This window comes from Salmo salar, unplaced genomic scaffold (genome assembly GCF_965601325.2).
Source record: "Salmo salar unplaced genomic scaffold, fSalSal1 ptg000432l, whole genome shotgun sequence".
In the NCBI taxonomy this organism is placed as follows: domain Eukaryota; kingdom Metazoa; phylum Chordata; class Actinopteri; order Salmoniformes; family Salmonidae; genus Salmo; species Salmo salar.
Genome location: NW_027675387.1, coordinates 1,431,975 through 1,451,392, shown reverse-complemented (window position 1 = coordinate 1,451,392; position 19,418 = coordinate 1,431,975). Strand labels below are relative to the sequence as shown.

General features: G+C 41.0%; 1 protein-coding gene across 2 annotated transcripts; it reads left to right on the top strand.

The window, feature by feature from the left end:
• The first annotated feature begins 3,150 nt into the window (after positions 1-3,150).
• Positions 3,151-14,141, top strand: LOC145876082 (E3 ubiquitin-protein ligase TRIM8-like). Of its 2 annotated transcripts, XM_082971868.1 has the most exons (7): positions 3,151-3,844; positions 4,278-4,373; positions 9,886-9,936; positions 10,297-10,399; positions 12,342-12,407; positions 12,710-13,108; positions 13,247-14,141. In XM_082971868.1, exons 1-6 carry the CDS (start codon positions 3,248-3,250, stop codon positions 12,904-12,906), a joined length of 1,110 nt encoding a protein of 369 aa, XP_082827994.1. In that variant the 5' UTR covers positions 3,151-3,247; the 3' UTR covers positions 12,907-13,108; positions 13,247-14,141. The 2 variants fall into 2 exon arrangements, with proteins under 2 accessions (XP_082827994.1, XP_082827993.1); XM_082971867.1 differs by lacking the exon at positions 13,247-14,141 and having other exon boundaries at positions 10,297-12,407; positions 12,710-12,928.
• The last annotated feature ends 5,277 nt before the right edge of the window (positions 14,142-19,418 follow it).

Here is a 19,418-nt window from a genome sequence, read left to right as displayed (position 1 = left end):
TGAATTATTAGTCATACAGCATGGTTAATGAATAATCAAAGTAAAGATCAATGTAGGGATCGATTAGTCTGATTAGTTCCGGAAAGTCCAGGAACCACTGGAGAGGGAAAGAAATGTGTGTATGCAATTAGTATAGAGAGATAGAGAAGCAGATGGTCAAGGGAGTAAAACCTCAGAGAGTTCCTAACCTTGAAGGAAAGGAACAGGCTGAGCCAGAAGGTGATAAACAGTGTGAGAAGTTTATGGGGGTTGCAGGTCACCAACAGATTGTGTGTAAATGCATGTACGTAAGAAAGCAAGAACTATATAATGACTGTTTTGTTATCCTGACCTCAGAACGTTCTCTGAATAAAGCTACAGATACCTTTTGCAGAAAGCTGAGTCCTTGCCTAATTATTTGAACCCATTGTCTTACAAACTTTGGGCATTAGTCAAGGCGAATTGATTATTGATTATTATCATAAAAGATATAAAATTCCTTTAACAATTGGTCCTTCGAGCCGGATCTCAAACTGCCGCTGTCGTTCCAAGGAGACACGGAAACCGTGCGGATGAAATATCCGTAAATCAAAGACCTGGCCCTTTACTGTGGGTTCTTCACAGGCCGGTGGCAAACTGGTACGCGACAGAGGTGGTGACGAGATTCAACGAACATTGAAAAACTCAGCTGCAAATAACAAGGTTAGTAAGCTTTATTCATTGTTTTGGGGAATAGCACCTGCATGATTACATTAAATAAGGAATGAGTGAGAGCACCTGAATGTCTGCGTTGCATGATGAGTGATACACCTGTAGGTCTGCATTACATGATGAAATGAGGAATACACCGGTATGTCTGCATTGCATGATGGAATAAGGGACACAATTGGGTGTTGGCATTAAATAGCTCAGTCTTATCACTCAATATGAGTCAAAATCTGTCACTTCCAGGAGTGCTCATTTTGTCAAAAATGAAAAAATAACAACTCACAGCTGTGTTAATAGACCCAACTCAAACATCTGCTATCTTGAAATGTCCAAAAAAGGTATTTAAATGGGCCTACCAGACATCTTCTTGAGAGAAGATAAGGTCAGGGACTCCTGTCTTACTTTCTGTCATGTTGAGATGGGTTAGTTCTTCTTGAGAGAACTAACCCAAAATTAGTCGAAAGGCTAAGGGATTCTCTTCCTGAGAAGAAGCTGACAGCCTTCAAACAGAGCAAAAAAAGTGGTCCCAAACAATATGTCAAAATGAATAAAAAAATGATACAGCCGTCTTTAATAAGATCAAACTGAACTAACTGCTATCTTGAAATGTTGAAAAAGTGTTTTTAAATAGCTCAGTCTTATCACTCAATATGAGTCAAAATCTGTCACTTCCAGGAGTGCTCATTTTGTCAAAAATGAAAAAATGAAAAAAATAACAACTCACAGCTGTGTTAATAGACCCAACTCAAACATCTGCTATCTTGAAATGTCCAAAAAAGGTATGTAAATGGGCCTACCAGACATCTTCTTGAGAGAAGATAAGGTCAGGGATCTCTCTGGTTACCCACAAAGCCATTTCCTCCTTTGGCCGCCTCTCCTTCCAGTTCTCTGCTGCCAATGACTGGAACGAACTACAAAAATCTCTGAAACTGGAAACACATATCTCCCTCACTAGCTTTAAGCACCAGCTGTCAGAGCAGCTCCCAGATCACTGCACCTGTACATAGCCCATCTATAATTTAGCCCAAACTACTACTTGTTCCCCTACTGTATTTATTTATTTATTTATTTTGCTCCTTTGCACCATATTATTTATATTTTAACTTTGAACTTTCTTCAAATTATAAATCTACCATTCCAGTGTTTTACTTGCTATATTGTATTTACTTTGCCACCATGGCCTATTTATTGCCTTTACCTCCCTTATCTCACCTAATTTGCTCACAATGTATATAGACTTATGTTTTTACTGTATTATTGACTGTATGTTTGTTTTACTCCATGTGTAACTCTGTGTTGTTGTATGTTGTCGAACTGCTTTGCTTTATCTTGGCCAGGTCGCAATTGTAAATGAGAACTTGTTCTCAACTTGCCTACCTGGTTAAATAAAGGTGAAATAAATACAAATGTATATACTGTATTCCAGTCCTGGTTCATCCTATATAACTACTGCTGTCCACTTCATATGTATATACTGTATTCCAGTCCTGGTTCATCCTATATAACTACTGCTGTCCACTTCATATGTATATACTGTATTCTAGTCATGGTTCATCCTATATAACTACTGCTGCCCACTTCATATGTATATACTGTATTCTAGTCCTGGTTCATCCTATATAACTACTGCTGTCCACTTCATATGTATATACTGTATTCCAGTCATGGTTCATCCTATATAACTACTGCTGTCCACTTAATATGTATATACTGTATTCTAGTCCTGGTTCATCCTATATAACTACTACTGTACATCTACTATTCTTCAGATATACTACAGATGTACTCCAAATTGTCTATGCATCACATCACAGTATACAGTGTATATATGTATATATATATATATATATATATATATATATATATATATATATATATATATATATATATATATATATATATCATTGCTTGTCCTAATATTTTCATTGACTTCTGCCCTCTGTGAGCTGGGAACACAAGCATTGTTAGATATTACTGCACTGTTGGAGCTGGGAACACAAGCATTGTTAGATATTACTGCACTGTTGGAACCAGGAACACAAGCATTTCCCTTCACCCACAATAACATCTGATAAATATGTGTATGAAACCAATAAAATAAAATGTGATTGTATTGTTGAAAGTGTTAGATAATTCTCAATCCGTGTTGTGTCTTGTCTAAGAACAGCCCTTAGCCGTGGTACTGTATAATAACCATATATCACACCTCCTCAGGACTTATCGATTTATAAGGCATTATAAAGGTGATTAAAATAATGATACATACGTACTTCATAGAAAACTGTTACCCTTCATATATTCTAACAACTCACATTTTAAGATTCATTATGTCATTTGTTCCATGTTAAGGGCTCTAACATTGGAACAAAACTATTTGTCTCCCTCTTGATGTTGCATGCAGTTCCTCTCTCTCTTCCTGCATTCCTCCCTCCCTCCCTCTAACCCCACCCCTCTGGCAGAACCAGGAAGTCCATCCCCCTTCACAAACTCTCTTCTGAGGAAACGAAACTGATCTGAGTCTCTGTGTCGTCTGTCTGTGTGAGAGTGAACAACCGTCCAAATGGCTCAACAGGGAGTTCTGCTGGACCAGGACCAGTTCTGTTGTTCTGTCTGTCTGGATCTACTGAAGGAACCAGTCGCCATCCCCTGTGGACACAGTTACTGTAGGAGCTGTATTGAGGGCTGCTGGGATCAGGATGTTCTGAAAGGGGTCTATAGCTGTCCTCAGTGCAGACAGACCTTCAGTCCGAGGCCGACGCTGAGTAAAAATAACATGTTGGCTGAGGTGGTGGAGAAACTGAAGAAGACAGGACTCCAGGCTGCTCCCCCTCCTGCTCTGTGCTATGCTGGACCTAGAGATGTGGTGTGTGATGTCTGCACTGGGACCAGAAAGCAGAAAGCCCTCATGTCCTGTCTGGTGTGTCTGGCCTCTTACTGTGAGACTCACCTCCAATCTCACTACGAATCTCCTGCTTTGAAGAAGCACAAGATGGTCAAAGCCACCGCACAACTACAGGAGAAGATCTGCTCTCATCATGACAAACTGCTGGAGGTTTACTGTCGTACCGATCAGCAGTGTATCTGTTATCAGTGTACAATGGACGAACATAAAGGCCATGATACAGTGTCAGCTGCAGCAGAGATGACTGAGAAACAGGTAAGACCAGAACAACTTATTGGTGACTGTCTGATAAACAAAGAATTAAAGATACAGTAGGAACTAAGGCTGTTTGAATATGAGATCATTGAAATGAAATGAATCCTCAGCAGAACAAATATGAACACAAACCTTGAGTATATTGATATGTCAACCCAGATTCTCTAAATGTATCACCATTTTATAATGTCAAAGACTATTATCATTCTGAATGCCCTTTTATGAGTCCAAAGTTCAGTCTCAACCTGTTGATACATGTAGTCCTACCATAAAAACTATAATCATTCACATAGCAACAAATAAATATCATTTAGTAAATGGACCATCCATTTTTTTAGATCTTCCTCTCTATGGGCCCTATGTCACATTACTATACTATTGATCTACTGGACTAATAAAGCTTGATAGCTCATTGAAGAGTGATTCTCCACAGAGGCAGCTGGGGATGAGTCAGCAGAAGGTCCAGCAGAGATTCCAGGAGAGAGAGAAGGAGCTGAAGGAGCTCCAACAGGCTGTGGAGTCTCTCAAGGTGAGTATTGTTGACCAGAGGAGACACACCATTTCACCTGTCTCCTCCAGTCAGAGAGAGAGAGAGAGGAAGAGGGGCCCCTATCCAATCCCACTGACCCCACTGTTGGGAACAGGTTGTCACTGCTGAGGCAGTGAAGAAAGTAGAGGAGGATGGGTCAAGGCTGAGGGATCCTGAGAGGATCCCTGTGAGTAGTAGATCTGTGACAGCACAGAGGGATGGGCCAACCATTGATATATGCTTCAGTAAGGTTGGCTTCTTAGTGTTCATAGCAAATGGTTATCAACTGTACCGCAGAAATGGAATGTAAATCACAGAAGAAAAAAAATGTTTTGGTGGCAGCTGCAGAGAAGTATTTGGTCATACTAGATTTGACTTCAGAAGAGTTCCAGGGTGTGTTGAGTGGTGGTGTCCTGTCCTCCCAGGTCGTTGGCCTGGTGCAGGAGCAGATAGGGTCAAAGTAGTGGAATGGGGTAGTGGGTTTTAATGAGTGTAGGGTTAGTTGGCCTGGTGCAGGAGCAGATAGGGTCAAAGTAGTGGAATGGGGTAGTGGGTTTTAATGAGTGTAGGGTTAGTTGGCCTGGTGCAGGAGCAGATAGGGTCAAAGTAGTGGAATGGGGGTAGTGGGTTTTAATGAGTGTAGGGTTAGTTGGCCTGGTGCAGGAGCAGATAGGGTCAAAGTAGTGGAATGGGGGTAGTGGGTTTTAATGAGTGTAGGGTTAGTTGGCCTGGTGCAGGAGCAGATAGGGTCAAAGTAGTGGAATGGGGTAGTGGGTTTTAATGAGTGTAGGGTTAGTTGGCCTGGTGCAGGAGCAGATAGGGTCAAAGTAGTGGAATGGGGTAGTGGGTTTTAATGAGTGTAGGGTTAGTTGGCCTGGTGCAGGAGCAGATAGGGTCAAAGTAGTGGAATGGGGTAGTGGGTTTTAATGAGTGTAGGGTTAGTTGGCCTGGTGCAGGAGCAGATAGGGTCAAAGTAGTGGAATGGGGTAGTGGGTTTTAATGAGTGTAGGGTTAGTTGGCCTGGTGCAGGAGCAGATAGGGTCAAAGTAGTGGAATGTGGGTAGTGGGTTTTAATGAGTGTAGGGTTAGTTGGCCTGGTGCAGGAGCAGATAGGGTCAAAGTAGTGGAATGGGGTAGTGGGTTTTAATGAGTGTAGGGTTAGTTGGCCTGGTGCAGGAGCAGATAGGGTCAAAGTAGTGGAATGGGGTAGTGGGTTTTAATGAGTGTAGGGTTAGTTGGCCTGGTGCAGGAGCAGATAGGGTCAAAGTAGTGGAATGGGGGTAGTGGGTTTTAAAACCTCTCTAGGCTAGGCGGGACGAATTCGTCCCACCTACGTAACAGCCACTACTATCCTGTGGCGCGATTTTCAAAACCTTAAAAATCCTATTACTTCAATTTCTCAAACATATGACTATTTTACAGCCATTTAAAGACAAGACTCTCGTTAATCTAACCACACTGTCCGATTTCAAAAAGGCTTTACAACGAAAGCAAAACATTAGATTATGTCAGCAGAGTACCAAGCCAGAAATAATCAGACACCCATTTTTCAAGCCAGCATATAATGTCACCAAAACCCAGAAGACAGCTAAATGCAGCACTCACCTTTGATGATCTTCATCAGATGACAACCCTAGGACATTATGTTATACAATACATGCATGTTTTGTTCAATCAAGTTCATATTTATATCAAAAACCAGCTTTTACATTAGCATGTGACGTTCAGAACTAGCATACCCCCCGCAAACTTCCGGGGAATTCGCTAACATTTTACTAAATTACTCACGATAAACGTTCACAAAAAGCATAACAATTATTTTAAGAATTATAGATACAGACCTCCTCTATGCACTCGATATGTCCGATTTTAAAATAGCTTTTTGGTGAAAGCACATTTTGCAATATTCTAAGTACATAGCCCAGGCATCACGGGCTCGCTATTTAGACACCCGGCAAGTTTAGCACTCACCATAATCATATTTACTATTATAAAAGTTTGATTACCTTTTGTTGTCTTCGTCAGAATACACACCCAGGACTGCTACTTCAATAACAAATGTTGGTTTGGTCCAAAATAATCCATCGTTATATCCGAATAGCGGCGTTTTGTTCGTGCGTTCCAGACACAACCTGAAATAGTAAAGAAGTGTCGCGCGCATGGCGCAATTCGTGACAATAAAATTCTAAATATTCCATTACCGTACTTCGAAGCATGTCAACCGCTGTTTAAAATCAATTTTTACGACACTTTTCTCGTAGAAAAGCGATAATATTCCGACAGGGAATCTCCTTTTCGGCAAACAGAGGAAAAAATCCCAAAGGCGGGGGCGGTCGGGGTCACGCTCATAAGGCCAGTGTCCCTTGATCGGCCACTTGAGAAAGGCGATAATGTGTTTCAGCCTGGGGCTGGAATGACGACATTCTGTTTTTTCCCGGGCTCTGAGCGCCTATGGACGACGTGGGAAGTGTCACGTTAGAGCAGAGATCCTTAGTAAATGATAGAGATGGAAAAGAAGTTCAAGAAATGGTCAGACAGGACACTTCCTGTAAAGGAATCTCTCAGGTTTTGACCTGCCATTTGAGTTCTGTTATACTCACAGACACCATTCAAACAGTTTTAGAAAATTTAGGGTGTTTTCTATCCATATGTAATAAGTATATGCATATTCTAGTTACTGGGTAGGAGTGGTAACCAGATTAAATCGGGTATGTTTTTTATCCAGCCGTGTCAATACTGCCCCCTAGCCCTAACAGGTTAAGCTCTAGTGTTATGTTTTGGGAAGTGTGTTTTCATCACCTTAGGGTGACACTAGAGACTTGTGAAGAGCAGACTCCTTAGGGTGACACTAGAGACTTGTGAAGAGCAGACTCCTTAGGGTGACACTAGAGACTTGTGAAGAGCAGACTCCTTAGGGTGACACTAGAGACTTGTGAAGAGCAGACTCCTTAGGGTGACACTAGAGACTTGTGAAGAGCAGACTCCTTAGGGTGACACTAGAGACTTGTGAAGTGCAGACTCCTTAGGGTGACACTAGAGACTTGTGAAGAGCAGACTCCTTAGGGTGACACTAGAGACTTGTGAAGAGCAGACTCCTTAGGGTGACACTAGAGACTTGTGAAGTGCAGACTCCTTAGGGTGACACTAGAGACTTGTGAAGAGCAGACTCAACAACCTCTCTCTGCATCATCAGGACAGTTGCTTTGTGAGAAAGTGTTAACTGTGGAAGGCGTTAACCCATGTACACAGTTAGCCAATTGTTATGTAAAATGCCGCTCGGAAGGTCCAAGTGGTCTCGTCTTGGCCCCAAGTCAGAGCAGGACCACTGAGGCCATAGCTCAGCGGGACACTGGATCCAGGCTGTGGAGTTGGAAACAAAGTCTGTGGCCACTCTGGGGAAAATCCTCAATGGAAATGGCTGATATCTGTAGAGGTTCTGTATAGAAGCTTATAGAAAGTATGGATTAAACACACCTTTATCTCCATCCTCTAGATGTTTACATTTTAACATCCTTATATAACCAGCTCAGGGCTCCATGCCTGTTTTCTAGTTAGTTTAAAGACTTTCCTACAGTAGCTTCTCCAACCTCGCCTCATGCTGTGAGTATCTGGTACTATGCTACACTGCACATTGGAGATTCAGGAACGTTTAGAGGTATTGGCCTATCAGAGAGTCAGAGCCGGCATCCCAAATGGCACCCTGTTCCCTATATAGTGCCCTACTTTAGATCAGAGTTCTGGTCAAACGTAGTGCTCTGGCCATTAGGCTCTGGTCAAAAGTAGTGCACTATATAGTGAATAGGGTGCCACTTGGGACGCAAACTGGGAGTCTGTTGGCTCTGTTCCTCTAGTCTTAGACAGACCTTTAGTTTGAATTATGGCCACCACATGCTGGGACAACCACCCCAGGAGGTAATGTCACACTCTTCTTCTGGCTTCTCTTCCATTATCTCTTTCTTTCTCTCTTCTGGTCTTCATTCCTGCCAGTGTCAGAGGAATAAGGAGGAGATTGTAGAGAGATAGTGTGTCACAGCTTGCCTCTTTGGAATATATGTACTATCTAGAATGGAGACTGCCATTGTCATTTAGTCCAGTTAGCTTTTACCAGTCCTATCACATTTTAGAGAGATATACGTCTGTATGACATTACAACAGATAACTGGAAACATTTTATGTTCTTTTTAAGGCAGCTGCATTTAGAAGACAGATTTCTTCTGTCCACAGCTGTACAACTAGTGGAATTCTGGATATAGATACTGTAGTTACTGTAGTAATGTGGTTGTAGATGTATAGATGTACTGTAGTTACTGTAGTAATGCGGTTGTAGATGTATAGATGTACTGTAGTTACTGTAGTAATGCGGTTGTAGATGTATAGATGTACTGTAGTTACTGTAGTAATGTGGTGGTAGATGTATAGATGTACTGTAGTTACTGTAGTAATGCGGTTGTAGATGTATAGATGTACTGTAGTTACTGTAGTAATGCGGTTGTAGATGTATAGATGTACTGTAGTTACTGTAGTAATGCGGTTGTAGATGTATAGATGTACTGTAGTTACTGTAGTAATGCGGTTGTAGATGTATAGATGTACTGTAGTTACTGTAGTAATGTGGTTGTAGATGTATAGATGTACTGTAGTTACTGTAGTAATGCGGTTGTAGATGTATAGATGTACTGTAGTTACTGTACTAATGTAGTAATGCGGTTGTAGATGTATAGATGTACTGTAGTTACAGTAGTAATGCGGTTGTAGATGTATAGATGTACTGTAGATCTTTTCTATTTAAATTAAATTGTTGTCTCAGTTCATTCCAATATATAAATTAAATGGCTTTTTACTGTATTACAACCAACCTTTTATGTAAAATGTTCACAATATCAACATTCCCGTAACTTGTTTCGATATCATAGCGTAAACAAAATTAGCCCGACCATTTGACAGAACTAACCGCTCCTCAAAACATACAATTAATCTTTATTCTCTCTAATGCCTATGTTTTTGTATTTTTTGGGCAATGTTTTTGCCCATTTAACATACTTCTTATCAATTTGCGTGAATTAATTGATATGGCAGTAGATCCATTTACATTAATTTTAAGGTTGTGAGCTTTCTTTGACAACAAAAGGATAACTCAAAGTCATTAACCTTGACTCTAGATGTGATCAGTCGTCATGTCCTCATTTTGTATTTAGTCTGTTCAAGACGTAAATGTGTTTCAGATGACGTCTCGATATGGTATGACCCAACCAGAGCAGAGTGTGTGTGTTACACGGTCCTCATATTGTTGGCTAGCAGATATTGTACAGTTTTAACCATTTCTATAGAGTCTTGCTTAAAAACCCCAGATCCACATATTAATATTTTCATCTATAGGTCATCTATAAAACAGTATTATCCATTTCTTATCACAAATTATTTTCACATACAGTATAATGTATAATATCCTAATTTACTGTTATGGTGCTGTGTTATTACAAACAAATATTTATTCTTCATCATTTCATTCAAGGCAAGCAAGTCCAGTGGAATTATACCCTTCCAGTGTCCTACAGCAAAGCAGGTAAGAAAGCTGCATTCTTGTTATTAGATAAAATAGTTAATGTTCTTTGTAAACACATTGTGGTATTTTTGATGTGAGGAAACATTGTAGTAATTTCCAGTAAGACTTATACAAATTAATTTTAGAAAAAGACGCTATCTGCAAAATCTGAAGCGCCATCATGATCGTTATGAGAAGGCTAAAAAAGAGATAGCTGAGAGACAGAGGTCTTTCAATCAGTTCACCATAATTAATTTATCTGTGAGTATGTAGGTGTTATGCACAATGTGATGGTACTGTAGGGAGTATGATACCCCAGGTATTAATACATGTATAAGTTATTGACAGAATTAGATGCTTTTTTTCTCCATTTTTCTTCAGACCTCTACTGACCTACTTGATGAATCTTCGGATGCTACGGACTATGACGATGCAGACTATGTTCCAGACACATGTGGCAGTTTCTTGGATGCTTCTATTATAAGTACTATAAGTTCTTGTAGTAAGGAATATAAAACCACAGAAAATAATCTCCACCACAAACTGTCAGAGAACACACCATTAGGGAACGTTACAGCACACAGTGGGGATAGTACCACCAGTTCAGAGAAGCCAAGAACATTAAGTTATTCAAAGATGCGCAGCAATCCTTGTACTTCAGTAATAAGCTGCAGTGTGAATTCATCAGAGAACACATCACACCAGAAAAGCTCCATAAATGTCACACCTTTGTCAATAACAGCAAAAGGAAGCAAGTACAACAAGAAGCAATTTTGTCTTTATTGTAAAAAGGCCATTTCTAAATTGGCAAGACACCTCGAATCCATCCACAGTGAAAAGCCTGATGTTGCAATGGCTTTCAGTTTTAATAAAGGATCCCGCAAAAGAAGAGAGTTGTTACGCTCTCTTAAGAAGAGAGGAAACTTTGACCATAATGCTGAAGTGGCAAGCTGTGGCACTGGAGAGATGGTTGCCTGTAGAAGACCTAGTACTGCAAAACCATCTGATTACTACCGTCACTGCAAATTTTGCGAAGGACTGTATGCAAGAAATTCCCTATGGAGACGTGAGAAACTGCCCGAAGAAATCTGTTGAGGGAGAGCCTCAAGTTGGGCGGAAATGGATTCAATTGCACATACCAAGACCTGACTCAGTTAAGGAAGCTGTTTGGAAGATTGTTTGTGAAATGAACCAGGATGACGTTTCCTCGGTTGTAAGGAGTGAAACTGAAATCCTTTGTATCGGCGAGTCAGTGTTAAATTCCAGGAAACCATATGAGAAAAGGAATGACTACGCACGCCAAAAAATGAGAGAGATGGCAAGACTATTGATAACGGCAAGGGCTATAACACCATTGAAGAGCACCGAAGACCTTGTTATGCCCTGTAACTTTCCCCATGTGATACAGGCAGTAAGATCTGTTGCTGGTTATGATGTTGAAAGCAACTCGTATAAAATCCCATCATTGGCTTTGAAATTGGGACACAGTTTAGCCAAAGTTGCAGGCATTGTGCAATGCAATGCCATCATTGCAAATCGCCCTGCTGTTGCAGAGTCTGCAAAGCAATTTGCCACTTTACATCAGAAAAAGTGGACAGAGTCCATTTCAGCTGCCGCGTTGGGTACACTTCAACAAGCCAAATGGAATAAACCACAGGTTTGACCCTTTACAGAGGATGTGTCGGCGCTGCACAAGTTTCTTGCTACTGAGCGTGCTAAGTGTATGAAGGACCTTGAGGAAGAACCCAACAGCAAAAGCTTTGGAAATCTTGCTAAAGTGACTTTGACGCAGGTAGTACTATTTAACAGAAGGAGGGAAGGGGAAGTTTCAAAAATGGAGCTTCAGTCTTTCACATCCAGGGATCTTACGGAGCTGAATCCAGACATTGTGAGTGGCCTTACTGACTTTGAGAGGAAGCTTGCAGAGCACTTTGAGAGAGTTGAGATTCGAGGTAAAAGGTCAAGAAAGGTTCCAGTGCTTCTAACCCCTGACATGATTGCTGCTATGGACCTCCTCATGATAAGCAGGAAAGAGTGTCAAATCCACAAAGAAAATGTGTACATGTTTGCACGGCCAGGTATCCTTTCCCATTACAGAGGCTCCGACTGCTTTCGCAAGTATGCAAATCAATGCGGCGCAAAGAACCCAGAGGCACCTTTCTAGGACATGACATCCATGTCCATAGAGAATTCTATCGGCTTCCAGAGAGTACCCTGCAGCTCGCAAAAGTCAGCAAACTGTTGATAGCAATCGAAAAAGGAAGACTGCCTTACCTGCAGGGGAAAGGGCTGGATGACATTGAGGTCAATCCTGAAGTTAAAACTTTGTTTGAAATATAGTTTTTAGCAACTTCAAATATAACTATTATAAGTGTTGTTAGTCCTTCATTTAAATAATTGGCCGTAAATGTTTTTTACCCAACCAGATGAAGTAGAAATGAGTGATGATGATTCCAGCGAAGAATCCATTGCTGACCTACATCAATGCAAAGGTATCCTGACTTGTATATATGTGGTAATATCTTTAAGTTATGTCACATAAATGCACATTTCTGTTGGGATTATCGAAACGATCCTCTATCTGTTTTTAAACAATCACATTGGTGGTGATAAGTAATTCCACATTTATGGATTTGCAATCAGTTTATGTTTATATCTGAAATATCAGTTAATATCTAATGTAGAATTGCGTATTGCCTGACATTGAGGTTGTTTACAGTGAATAATACAAGCAAGCAAATGTATTGTCATAAAGCTCATAGAAAATAATCACATTCATTATTACTTTGCAAAGGCTCAACAACAGAAACTTCTAGGGACCAGACACTTCTGAGGCAAACACAAGAGTCAACCACCCTGGATAACATGGAGGGCACTCCTGAGTCAACCACCCTGGATAACATGGAGGGCACTCCTGAGCCAACCACCCTGGATAACATGGAGGGCACTCCTGAGTCAACCACCCTGGATAACATGGAGGGCACTCCTTAGCCAACCACCCTGGATAACATGGAGGGCACTCCTGAGCCAACCACCCTGGATAACATGGAGGGCACTCCTGAGTCAACCACCCTGGATAACATGGAGGGCACTCCTGAGCCAACCACCCTGGATAACATGAGCAACACACAACCAAGACATGGTAAAATAGTCACATCCCAAGCTTCCTCAAAGTGCTCCAAAGGAAAGCAAGGTTAGTAAGCATTTTGTATTCACATGTATTGATAACATCATATAACTACTAACTAGAATCCTTTGTATCATATCCTCCATTTGTCACTTTAACAGAGCTCATTGTTAATCAGCTGTATTTTGTTTGCATTTATGAAAGCTGTGAAGGTGAGAAGCAAGTGGACAGGTGATGAAGTGAAAGCTGTTGAGCGGCATTTGCTTAATTTCATAACAAGTTGCAGAATACCAGGTAAAAAGGACTGTGACTCCTGCCTACAAGCAGAGCCAGTAGCTCTGAAAGACAGAGACTGGTTTGCTATCAAATATCCACAACAGAAACGTAGCATTAAAAAGGAAGATGAATAGATAGAACTAGAGCCAACTGTAGCTCAGGTACCATCCAATTCCAATCAGCTTCTCCTCAGATAGTGTTAATATCTGTGGGTTTCATTTTCATATTATTTTCCTTAAATGATTTATATTTTTGGTTCTTGTACAAACATGCCACATAGGCTCGACTGTAGATCCAACATGTTCGTATTGTTTATGTATAATTGAGGGCTATTAATGAGCATATGTTTGCCACTTATGGTCACATGTTTTTGGAATAACAGTTGATGATATAGGTTAATACTCTGCTCTCATTGACAGGGAAAAGAGATAAACAGTCCTTAAAGGGATTGTTATTGTTCCCAAGTTTTCAGCAGCACTTTGTTCTTAACCACAAGTTGTTGAATGTGGCAAGGTGTTTCAATTACTGTTAAACTATTACCATTTCAATGGGTGCTTGTAACAGGCCTTGTGTATAGTAACTTGCACTACGTAAATATGATGTAAATCCCTACGTTATTTAGACAGTTAGCTGAATATACTGTACACTGTCATGTTTCATAAAAGCTGGATGCTTTAATAGAGAGTTTCTCATTCATTTTAAACATGCCATTTCTACTGCCTTGTGCATAGCAGGGAAGGAGGCAAAGTGTAGGTGGTCTATTCTGGGTATTCAATTGATTTGTTAATTTGCATATTTTCACTGGCACTCAATAAAAGTAAGAAAGGCATAAAGTGTTCCCTCTTTTTTTACATTAATATTGACTGCAAATGTATATATATATATATATATATATATATATATATATATATATATATATATACAGTGGGGGGGGAAAGTATTTAGTCAGCCACCAATTGTGCAAGTTCTCCCACTTAAAAAGATGAGAGAGGCCTGTAATTTTCATCATAGGTACACGTCAACTATGACAGACAAAATGAGAAAAAAAATCCAGAAAATCACATTGTAGGATTTTTTATGAATTTATTTGGAAATTATGGTGGAAAATAAGTATTTGGTCAATAACAAAAATGTATCTCAATACTTTGTTATATACCCTTTGTTGGCAATGACACAGGTCAAACGTTTTCTGTAAGTCTTCACAAGGTTTTCACACACTGTTGCTGGTATTTTGGCCCATTCCTCCATGCAGATCTCCTCTAGAGCAGTGATGTTTTGGGGCTGTCGCTGGGCAACACGGACTTTCAACTCCCTCCAAAGATGTTCTATGGGGTTGAGATCATTACAAGACCATGGTGCTTGCCTACGGAGCTGTGAGGGGAACGGCACCTCCATACCTTCAGGCTCTGATCAGGCCCTACACCCAAACAAGGGCACTGCGTTCATCCACCTCTGGCCTGCTGGCCCCCCTACCTCTGAGGAAGCACAGTTCCCGCTCAGCCCAGTCAAAACTGTTCGCTGCTCTGGCACCCCAATGGTGGAACAAGCTCCCTCACGACGCCAGGACAGCGGAGTCAATCACCACCTTCCGGAGACACCTGAAAACCCACCTCTTTAAGGAATACCTGGGATAGGATAAAGTAATCCTTCTAACCCCCCCCCCCCCCTTAAAAGATTTAGATGCACTATTGTAAAGTGGTTGTTCCACTGGATATCATAAGGTGAATGCACCAATTTGTAAGTCGCTCTGGATAAGAGGGTCTGCTAAATGACTTAAATGTAAATGTAAATGAGATCTGGAGACTGGCTAGGCCACTCCAGGACCTTGAAATGCTTCTTACGAAGCCACTCCTTCATTGCCCGGGCGGTGTGTTTGGGATCATTGTCATGCTGAAAGACCCAGCCACGTTTCATCTTCAATGCCCTTGCTGATGGAAGGAGGTTTTCACTCAAAATCTCACGATACATTCATTCTTTCCTTTACACGGATCAGTCGTCCTGGTCCCTTTGCAGAAAAACAGCCCCAAAGCATGATGTTTCCACCCCCATGCTTCACAGTAGGTATGGTGTTCTTTGGATGCAACTCAGCATTCTTTGTCCTCCAAACACAACGAGTTGAGTTTTTACCAAAAAGTTATATTTTGTTTTCATCTGACCATATGACATTCTCCCAATCATCTTCTGGATCATCCAAATGCTCTCTAGCAAACTTCAGACGGGCCTGGACATGTACTGGCTTAAGCAGGGGGACACGTCCGGCACTGCAGGATTTGAGTCCCTGGCGACGTAGTGTGTTACTGATGGTAGGCTTTGTTACTTTGGTCCCAGCTCTCTGCAGGTCATTCAATAGGTCCCCCCGTGTGGTTCTGGGATTTTTGCTCACCGTTCTTGTGATCATTTTGACCCCACGGAGTGAGATCTTGCGTGGAGCCCCAGATCGAGGGAGATTATCAGTGGTCTTGTATGTCTTCCATTTCCTAATAATTGCTCCCACAGTTGATTTCTTCAAACCAAGCTGCTTACCTATTGCAGATTCAGTCTTCCCAGCCTGGTGCAGGTCTACAATTTGGTTTCTGGTGTCCTTTGACAGCTCTTTGGTCTTGGCCATAGTGGAGTTTGGAGTGTGACTGTTTGAGGTTGTGGACAGGTGTCTTTTATACTGATAACAAGTTCAAACAGGTGCCATTAAGCTCTCTGGGCTAGGGGGGACGAATGCGTCCCACCTACGCAACAGCCAGTCTAATCCAGTAGCGCAATTTTCAAATACCTTAAAAATCCTATTACTTCAATTTCTCAAACATATGACTATTTTACAGCTATTTAAAGACAAGACTCTCGTTAATCTAACCACACTGTCTGATTTCAAAAAGGCTTTACAACGAAAACAAAACATTAGATTATGTCAGCAGAGTACCAAGCCAGAAATAATCAGACACCCATTTTTCAAGCTAGCATATAATGTCACAAAAACCCAGAAGACAGCTAAATGCAGCACTAACCTTTGAGGATCTTCATCAGATGACAACTCTAGGACATTATGTTATACAATACATGCATGTTTTGTTCAATCAAGTTCATATTTATATCAAAAACCAGCTTTTTACATTAGCATGTGACGTTCAGAACTAGCATAACCCCCGCAAACTTCCGGCGAATCACTAACAATTTACTAAATTACTCACGATAAACGTTCACAAAAAGCATAACAATTATTTTAAGAATTATAGATACAGAACTCCTCTATGCACTCGATATGTCCGATTTTAAAATAGCTTTTTGGTGAAAGCACATTTTGCAATATTCTAAGTACATAGCCCAGCCATCACGGGCTAGCTATTTAGACACCCGGCAAGTTTAGCACTCACCAATATCAGATTTAATATTACAAAAGTTTGATTACCTTTTGTTGTCTTCATCAGAATGCACTCCCAGGACTGCTACTTCAATAACAAATGTTGGTTTGGTCCAAAATAATCCATCGTTATATCCGAATAGCGGCGTTTTGTTCGTGCGTTCCAGAAGCTGTCCGAAATGGTAAATCAGGGTCGCGCGCATGGCGCAATTCGTGACAAAAAAAATCTAAATATTCCATTACCGTACTTCGAAGCATGTCAACCTCTGTTTAAAATCCATTTTTATGCCATTTTTCTCGTAAAAAAGCGATAATATTCCGACCGGGAATGTCCATTTAGCTAAACAGAGGAAAGAAAACAAGGCTTTCGGTCGACGCGGGCACGAGCCTGAGTCTCACAGTACTGTAACCAGCCACTACCCAAACGCGCTACTTTGTTTCAGCCAGAGCCTGCAAAGCCACGATTCAGCGTTTTGCCGCCTTCTGAGAGCCTATGGCAGCCGTAGGAAGTGTCACGGGACAGCTAAGATCCTCACTCTTCAATAAACAGAGACAAGAAGAACGACACCTTGTCAGACAGGCCACTTCCTGCATGAAATCTTCTCAGGTTTTTGCCTGCCATATGAGTTCTGTTATACTCAAAGACACCATTCAAACAGTTTTAGAAGCTTTAGGGTGTTTTCTATCCAAAGCCAATAATTATATGCATATTCTAGTTACTGGGCAGGAGTAGTAACCAGATTAAATCGGGTACGTTTTTTATCCAGCCGTGTCAATACTGCCCCCTATCCATAAAAGGTTAAAGAAGAGGAGGGGCATTTGTAAGGGGTATGACATATGGTATGACCAAATGTCAGGTATAAAATGCTGTGTACATTGTATGATATTCAGAGCTCTCGTAAATAAACATTCTGACCAATTGTAGGCTGGCTCTCCGTCTGCTTCATTCAACCAGAATCTTACACCCTCTGGGATGGCAGACTGAGTAGTTTAATTGAAGTTCAGTTTATGAACATTGGGAACAGAATTCCCATGACAGAAGGTAGAAACTAGGGCCTGTAGGACCTGCCTTGTTGATAGTGTTGTTAAGAAGGTAGAGCAGGGCTTTATTATGGACAGACTTCTCCCCATCTTAGCTACTGTCGTATCAATATGTTTTGACCATGGCAGTTTACAATCCAGGGTTACTCCAAGCAGTTTAGTCTCCTCAACTTGCTCAATTTCCACATTATTCATTACAAGATGAACAGGTGAGCAGTACGCGTCTATGAAATGAGAGCATGAACAGTGTGAGGACCGTTAAAACGTCTTAGGGCTAGAGGGCAGTTTTCGGAAGTTCGGAGAGTCTGGCGAGCCCAAAGTAAAATGCCTGTTACTCAGGCCCAGAAGCTATGCATAGAATTGGTAGATTTGGAAAGAAAACACTCTGACGTTTCCAAAATTATTAAAATAATGTCTGTGAGTATAACAGAACAGATATGGCAGGCGAAAACCCGAAGAATATCCGACCAAAAAATAAATAAATAAAATCACAGGCTCATATTTTGTAAAGCTATTGAAAACTCCTATGTCCGTCACCCAGATTGCAATTCATAATAGCTTCCACTAGATGTCAACAGTATTTATTCAAGGTTTTGAGGCTTCAATTTTGAAAAATAAATAAATATTTACACTTTCAGTGAGCTGACTGCTTGGGTCACATCAGTGTTTTTGCGCGCAATGGAGAGGGTGCGCACTTGCGAATTTGGCATTCCTATTGAACACAGTACTTTCCGTATGAAATATTATAGTTTATTTACATTTTAGACAACCTGAGGATGATATAGACCCATTATTTGACTTGTTTGGACTAAATTTACTGGTAGCTTTTAGAACTTCTTTGTCTGCATGTTGAAGGAGTGGATTTCTGAAGTCATGGCGCCTGCTAAACAGACTATTTTGGGATATAAAGAAGGACTTTATCGAACAAAACGACCATTCATTGTGTAGCTGGGACGCTTGGGATTGCAAACAGAGGAAGATCTTCAAAGGTAAGGGATTTATTTTATCGCTATTTGGGATTCTGTGACTCCTCTGCTTGTTTGGAAAATATGTTGTTGTGGGGTGCTGTCCTCAGATAATCGAATGCTATGCTTTCACCGTAAAGCCTTTTTGAAATCTGACAACGCAGTTCGATTGCCAAGATTCTAAGCTTTTAAATGATGTATGACACTTGTAATTTCATGAATGTTTAACCTCTTAGGGCTAGGGGGCAGTATTTACACCGCCGGATAAAAAACGTACTCGATTTAATCTGGTTACTACTCCTACCCAGTAACTAGAATATGCATATACTTATTAGATATGGATAGAAAACACCCTAAAGTTTCTAAAACTGTTTGAATGGTGTCTGTGAGTATAACAGAACTCATATGGCAGGCAAAAACCTGAGAGATTCCTTTACAGGAAGTGGCCTGTCTGACCATTTATTGGCTCTCTTTGACATCTCTTTCCAAAACAAAGGATCTCTGCGGTAACGTGACACTTCCCACGGCTCCAATAGGCTCTCAGAGCCCGGGAAAAAGCTGAATGTCGTCATTCCAGCCCCAGGCTGAAACACATTATCGCCTTTGTCAAGTGGCCGATCAAGGGACAGTGGGCTTAGGCGCGTGCACTGGTCGCCCCCGTCTTTCTTTTTTTTCCTCTATTTACCGAAACGCAGATTCCCGGTCGGAATATTATCGCTTTTTTACGAGATAAATTGCATAA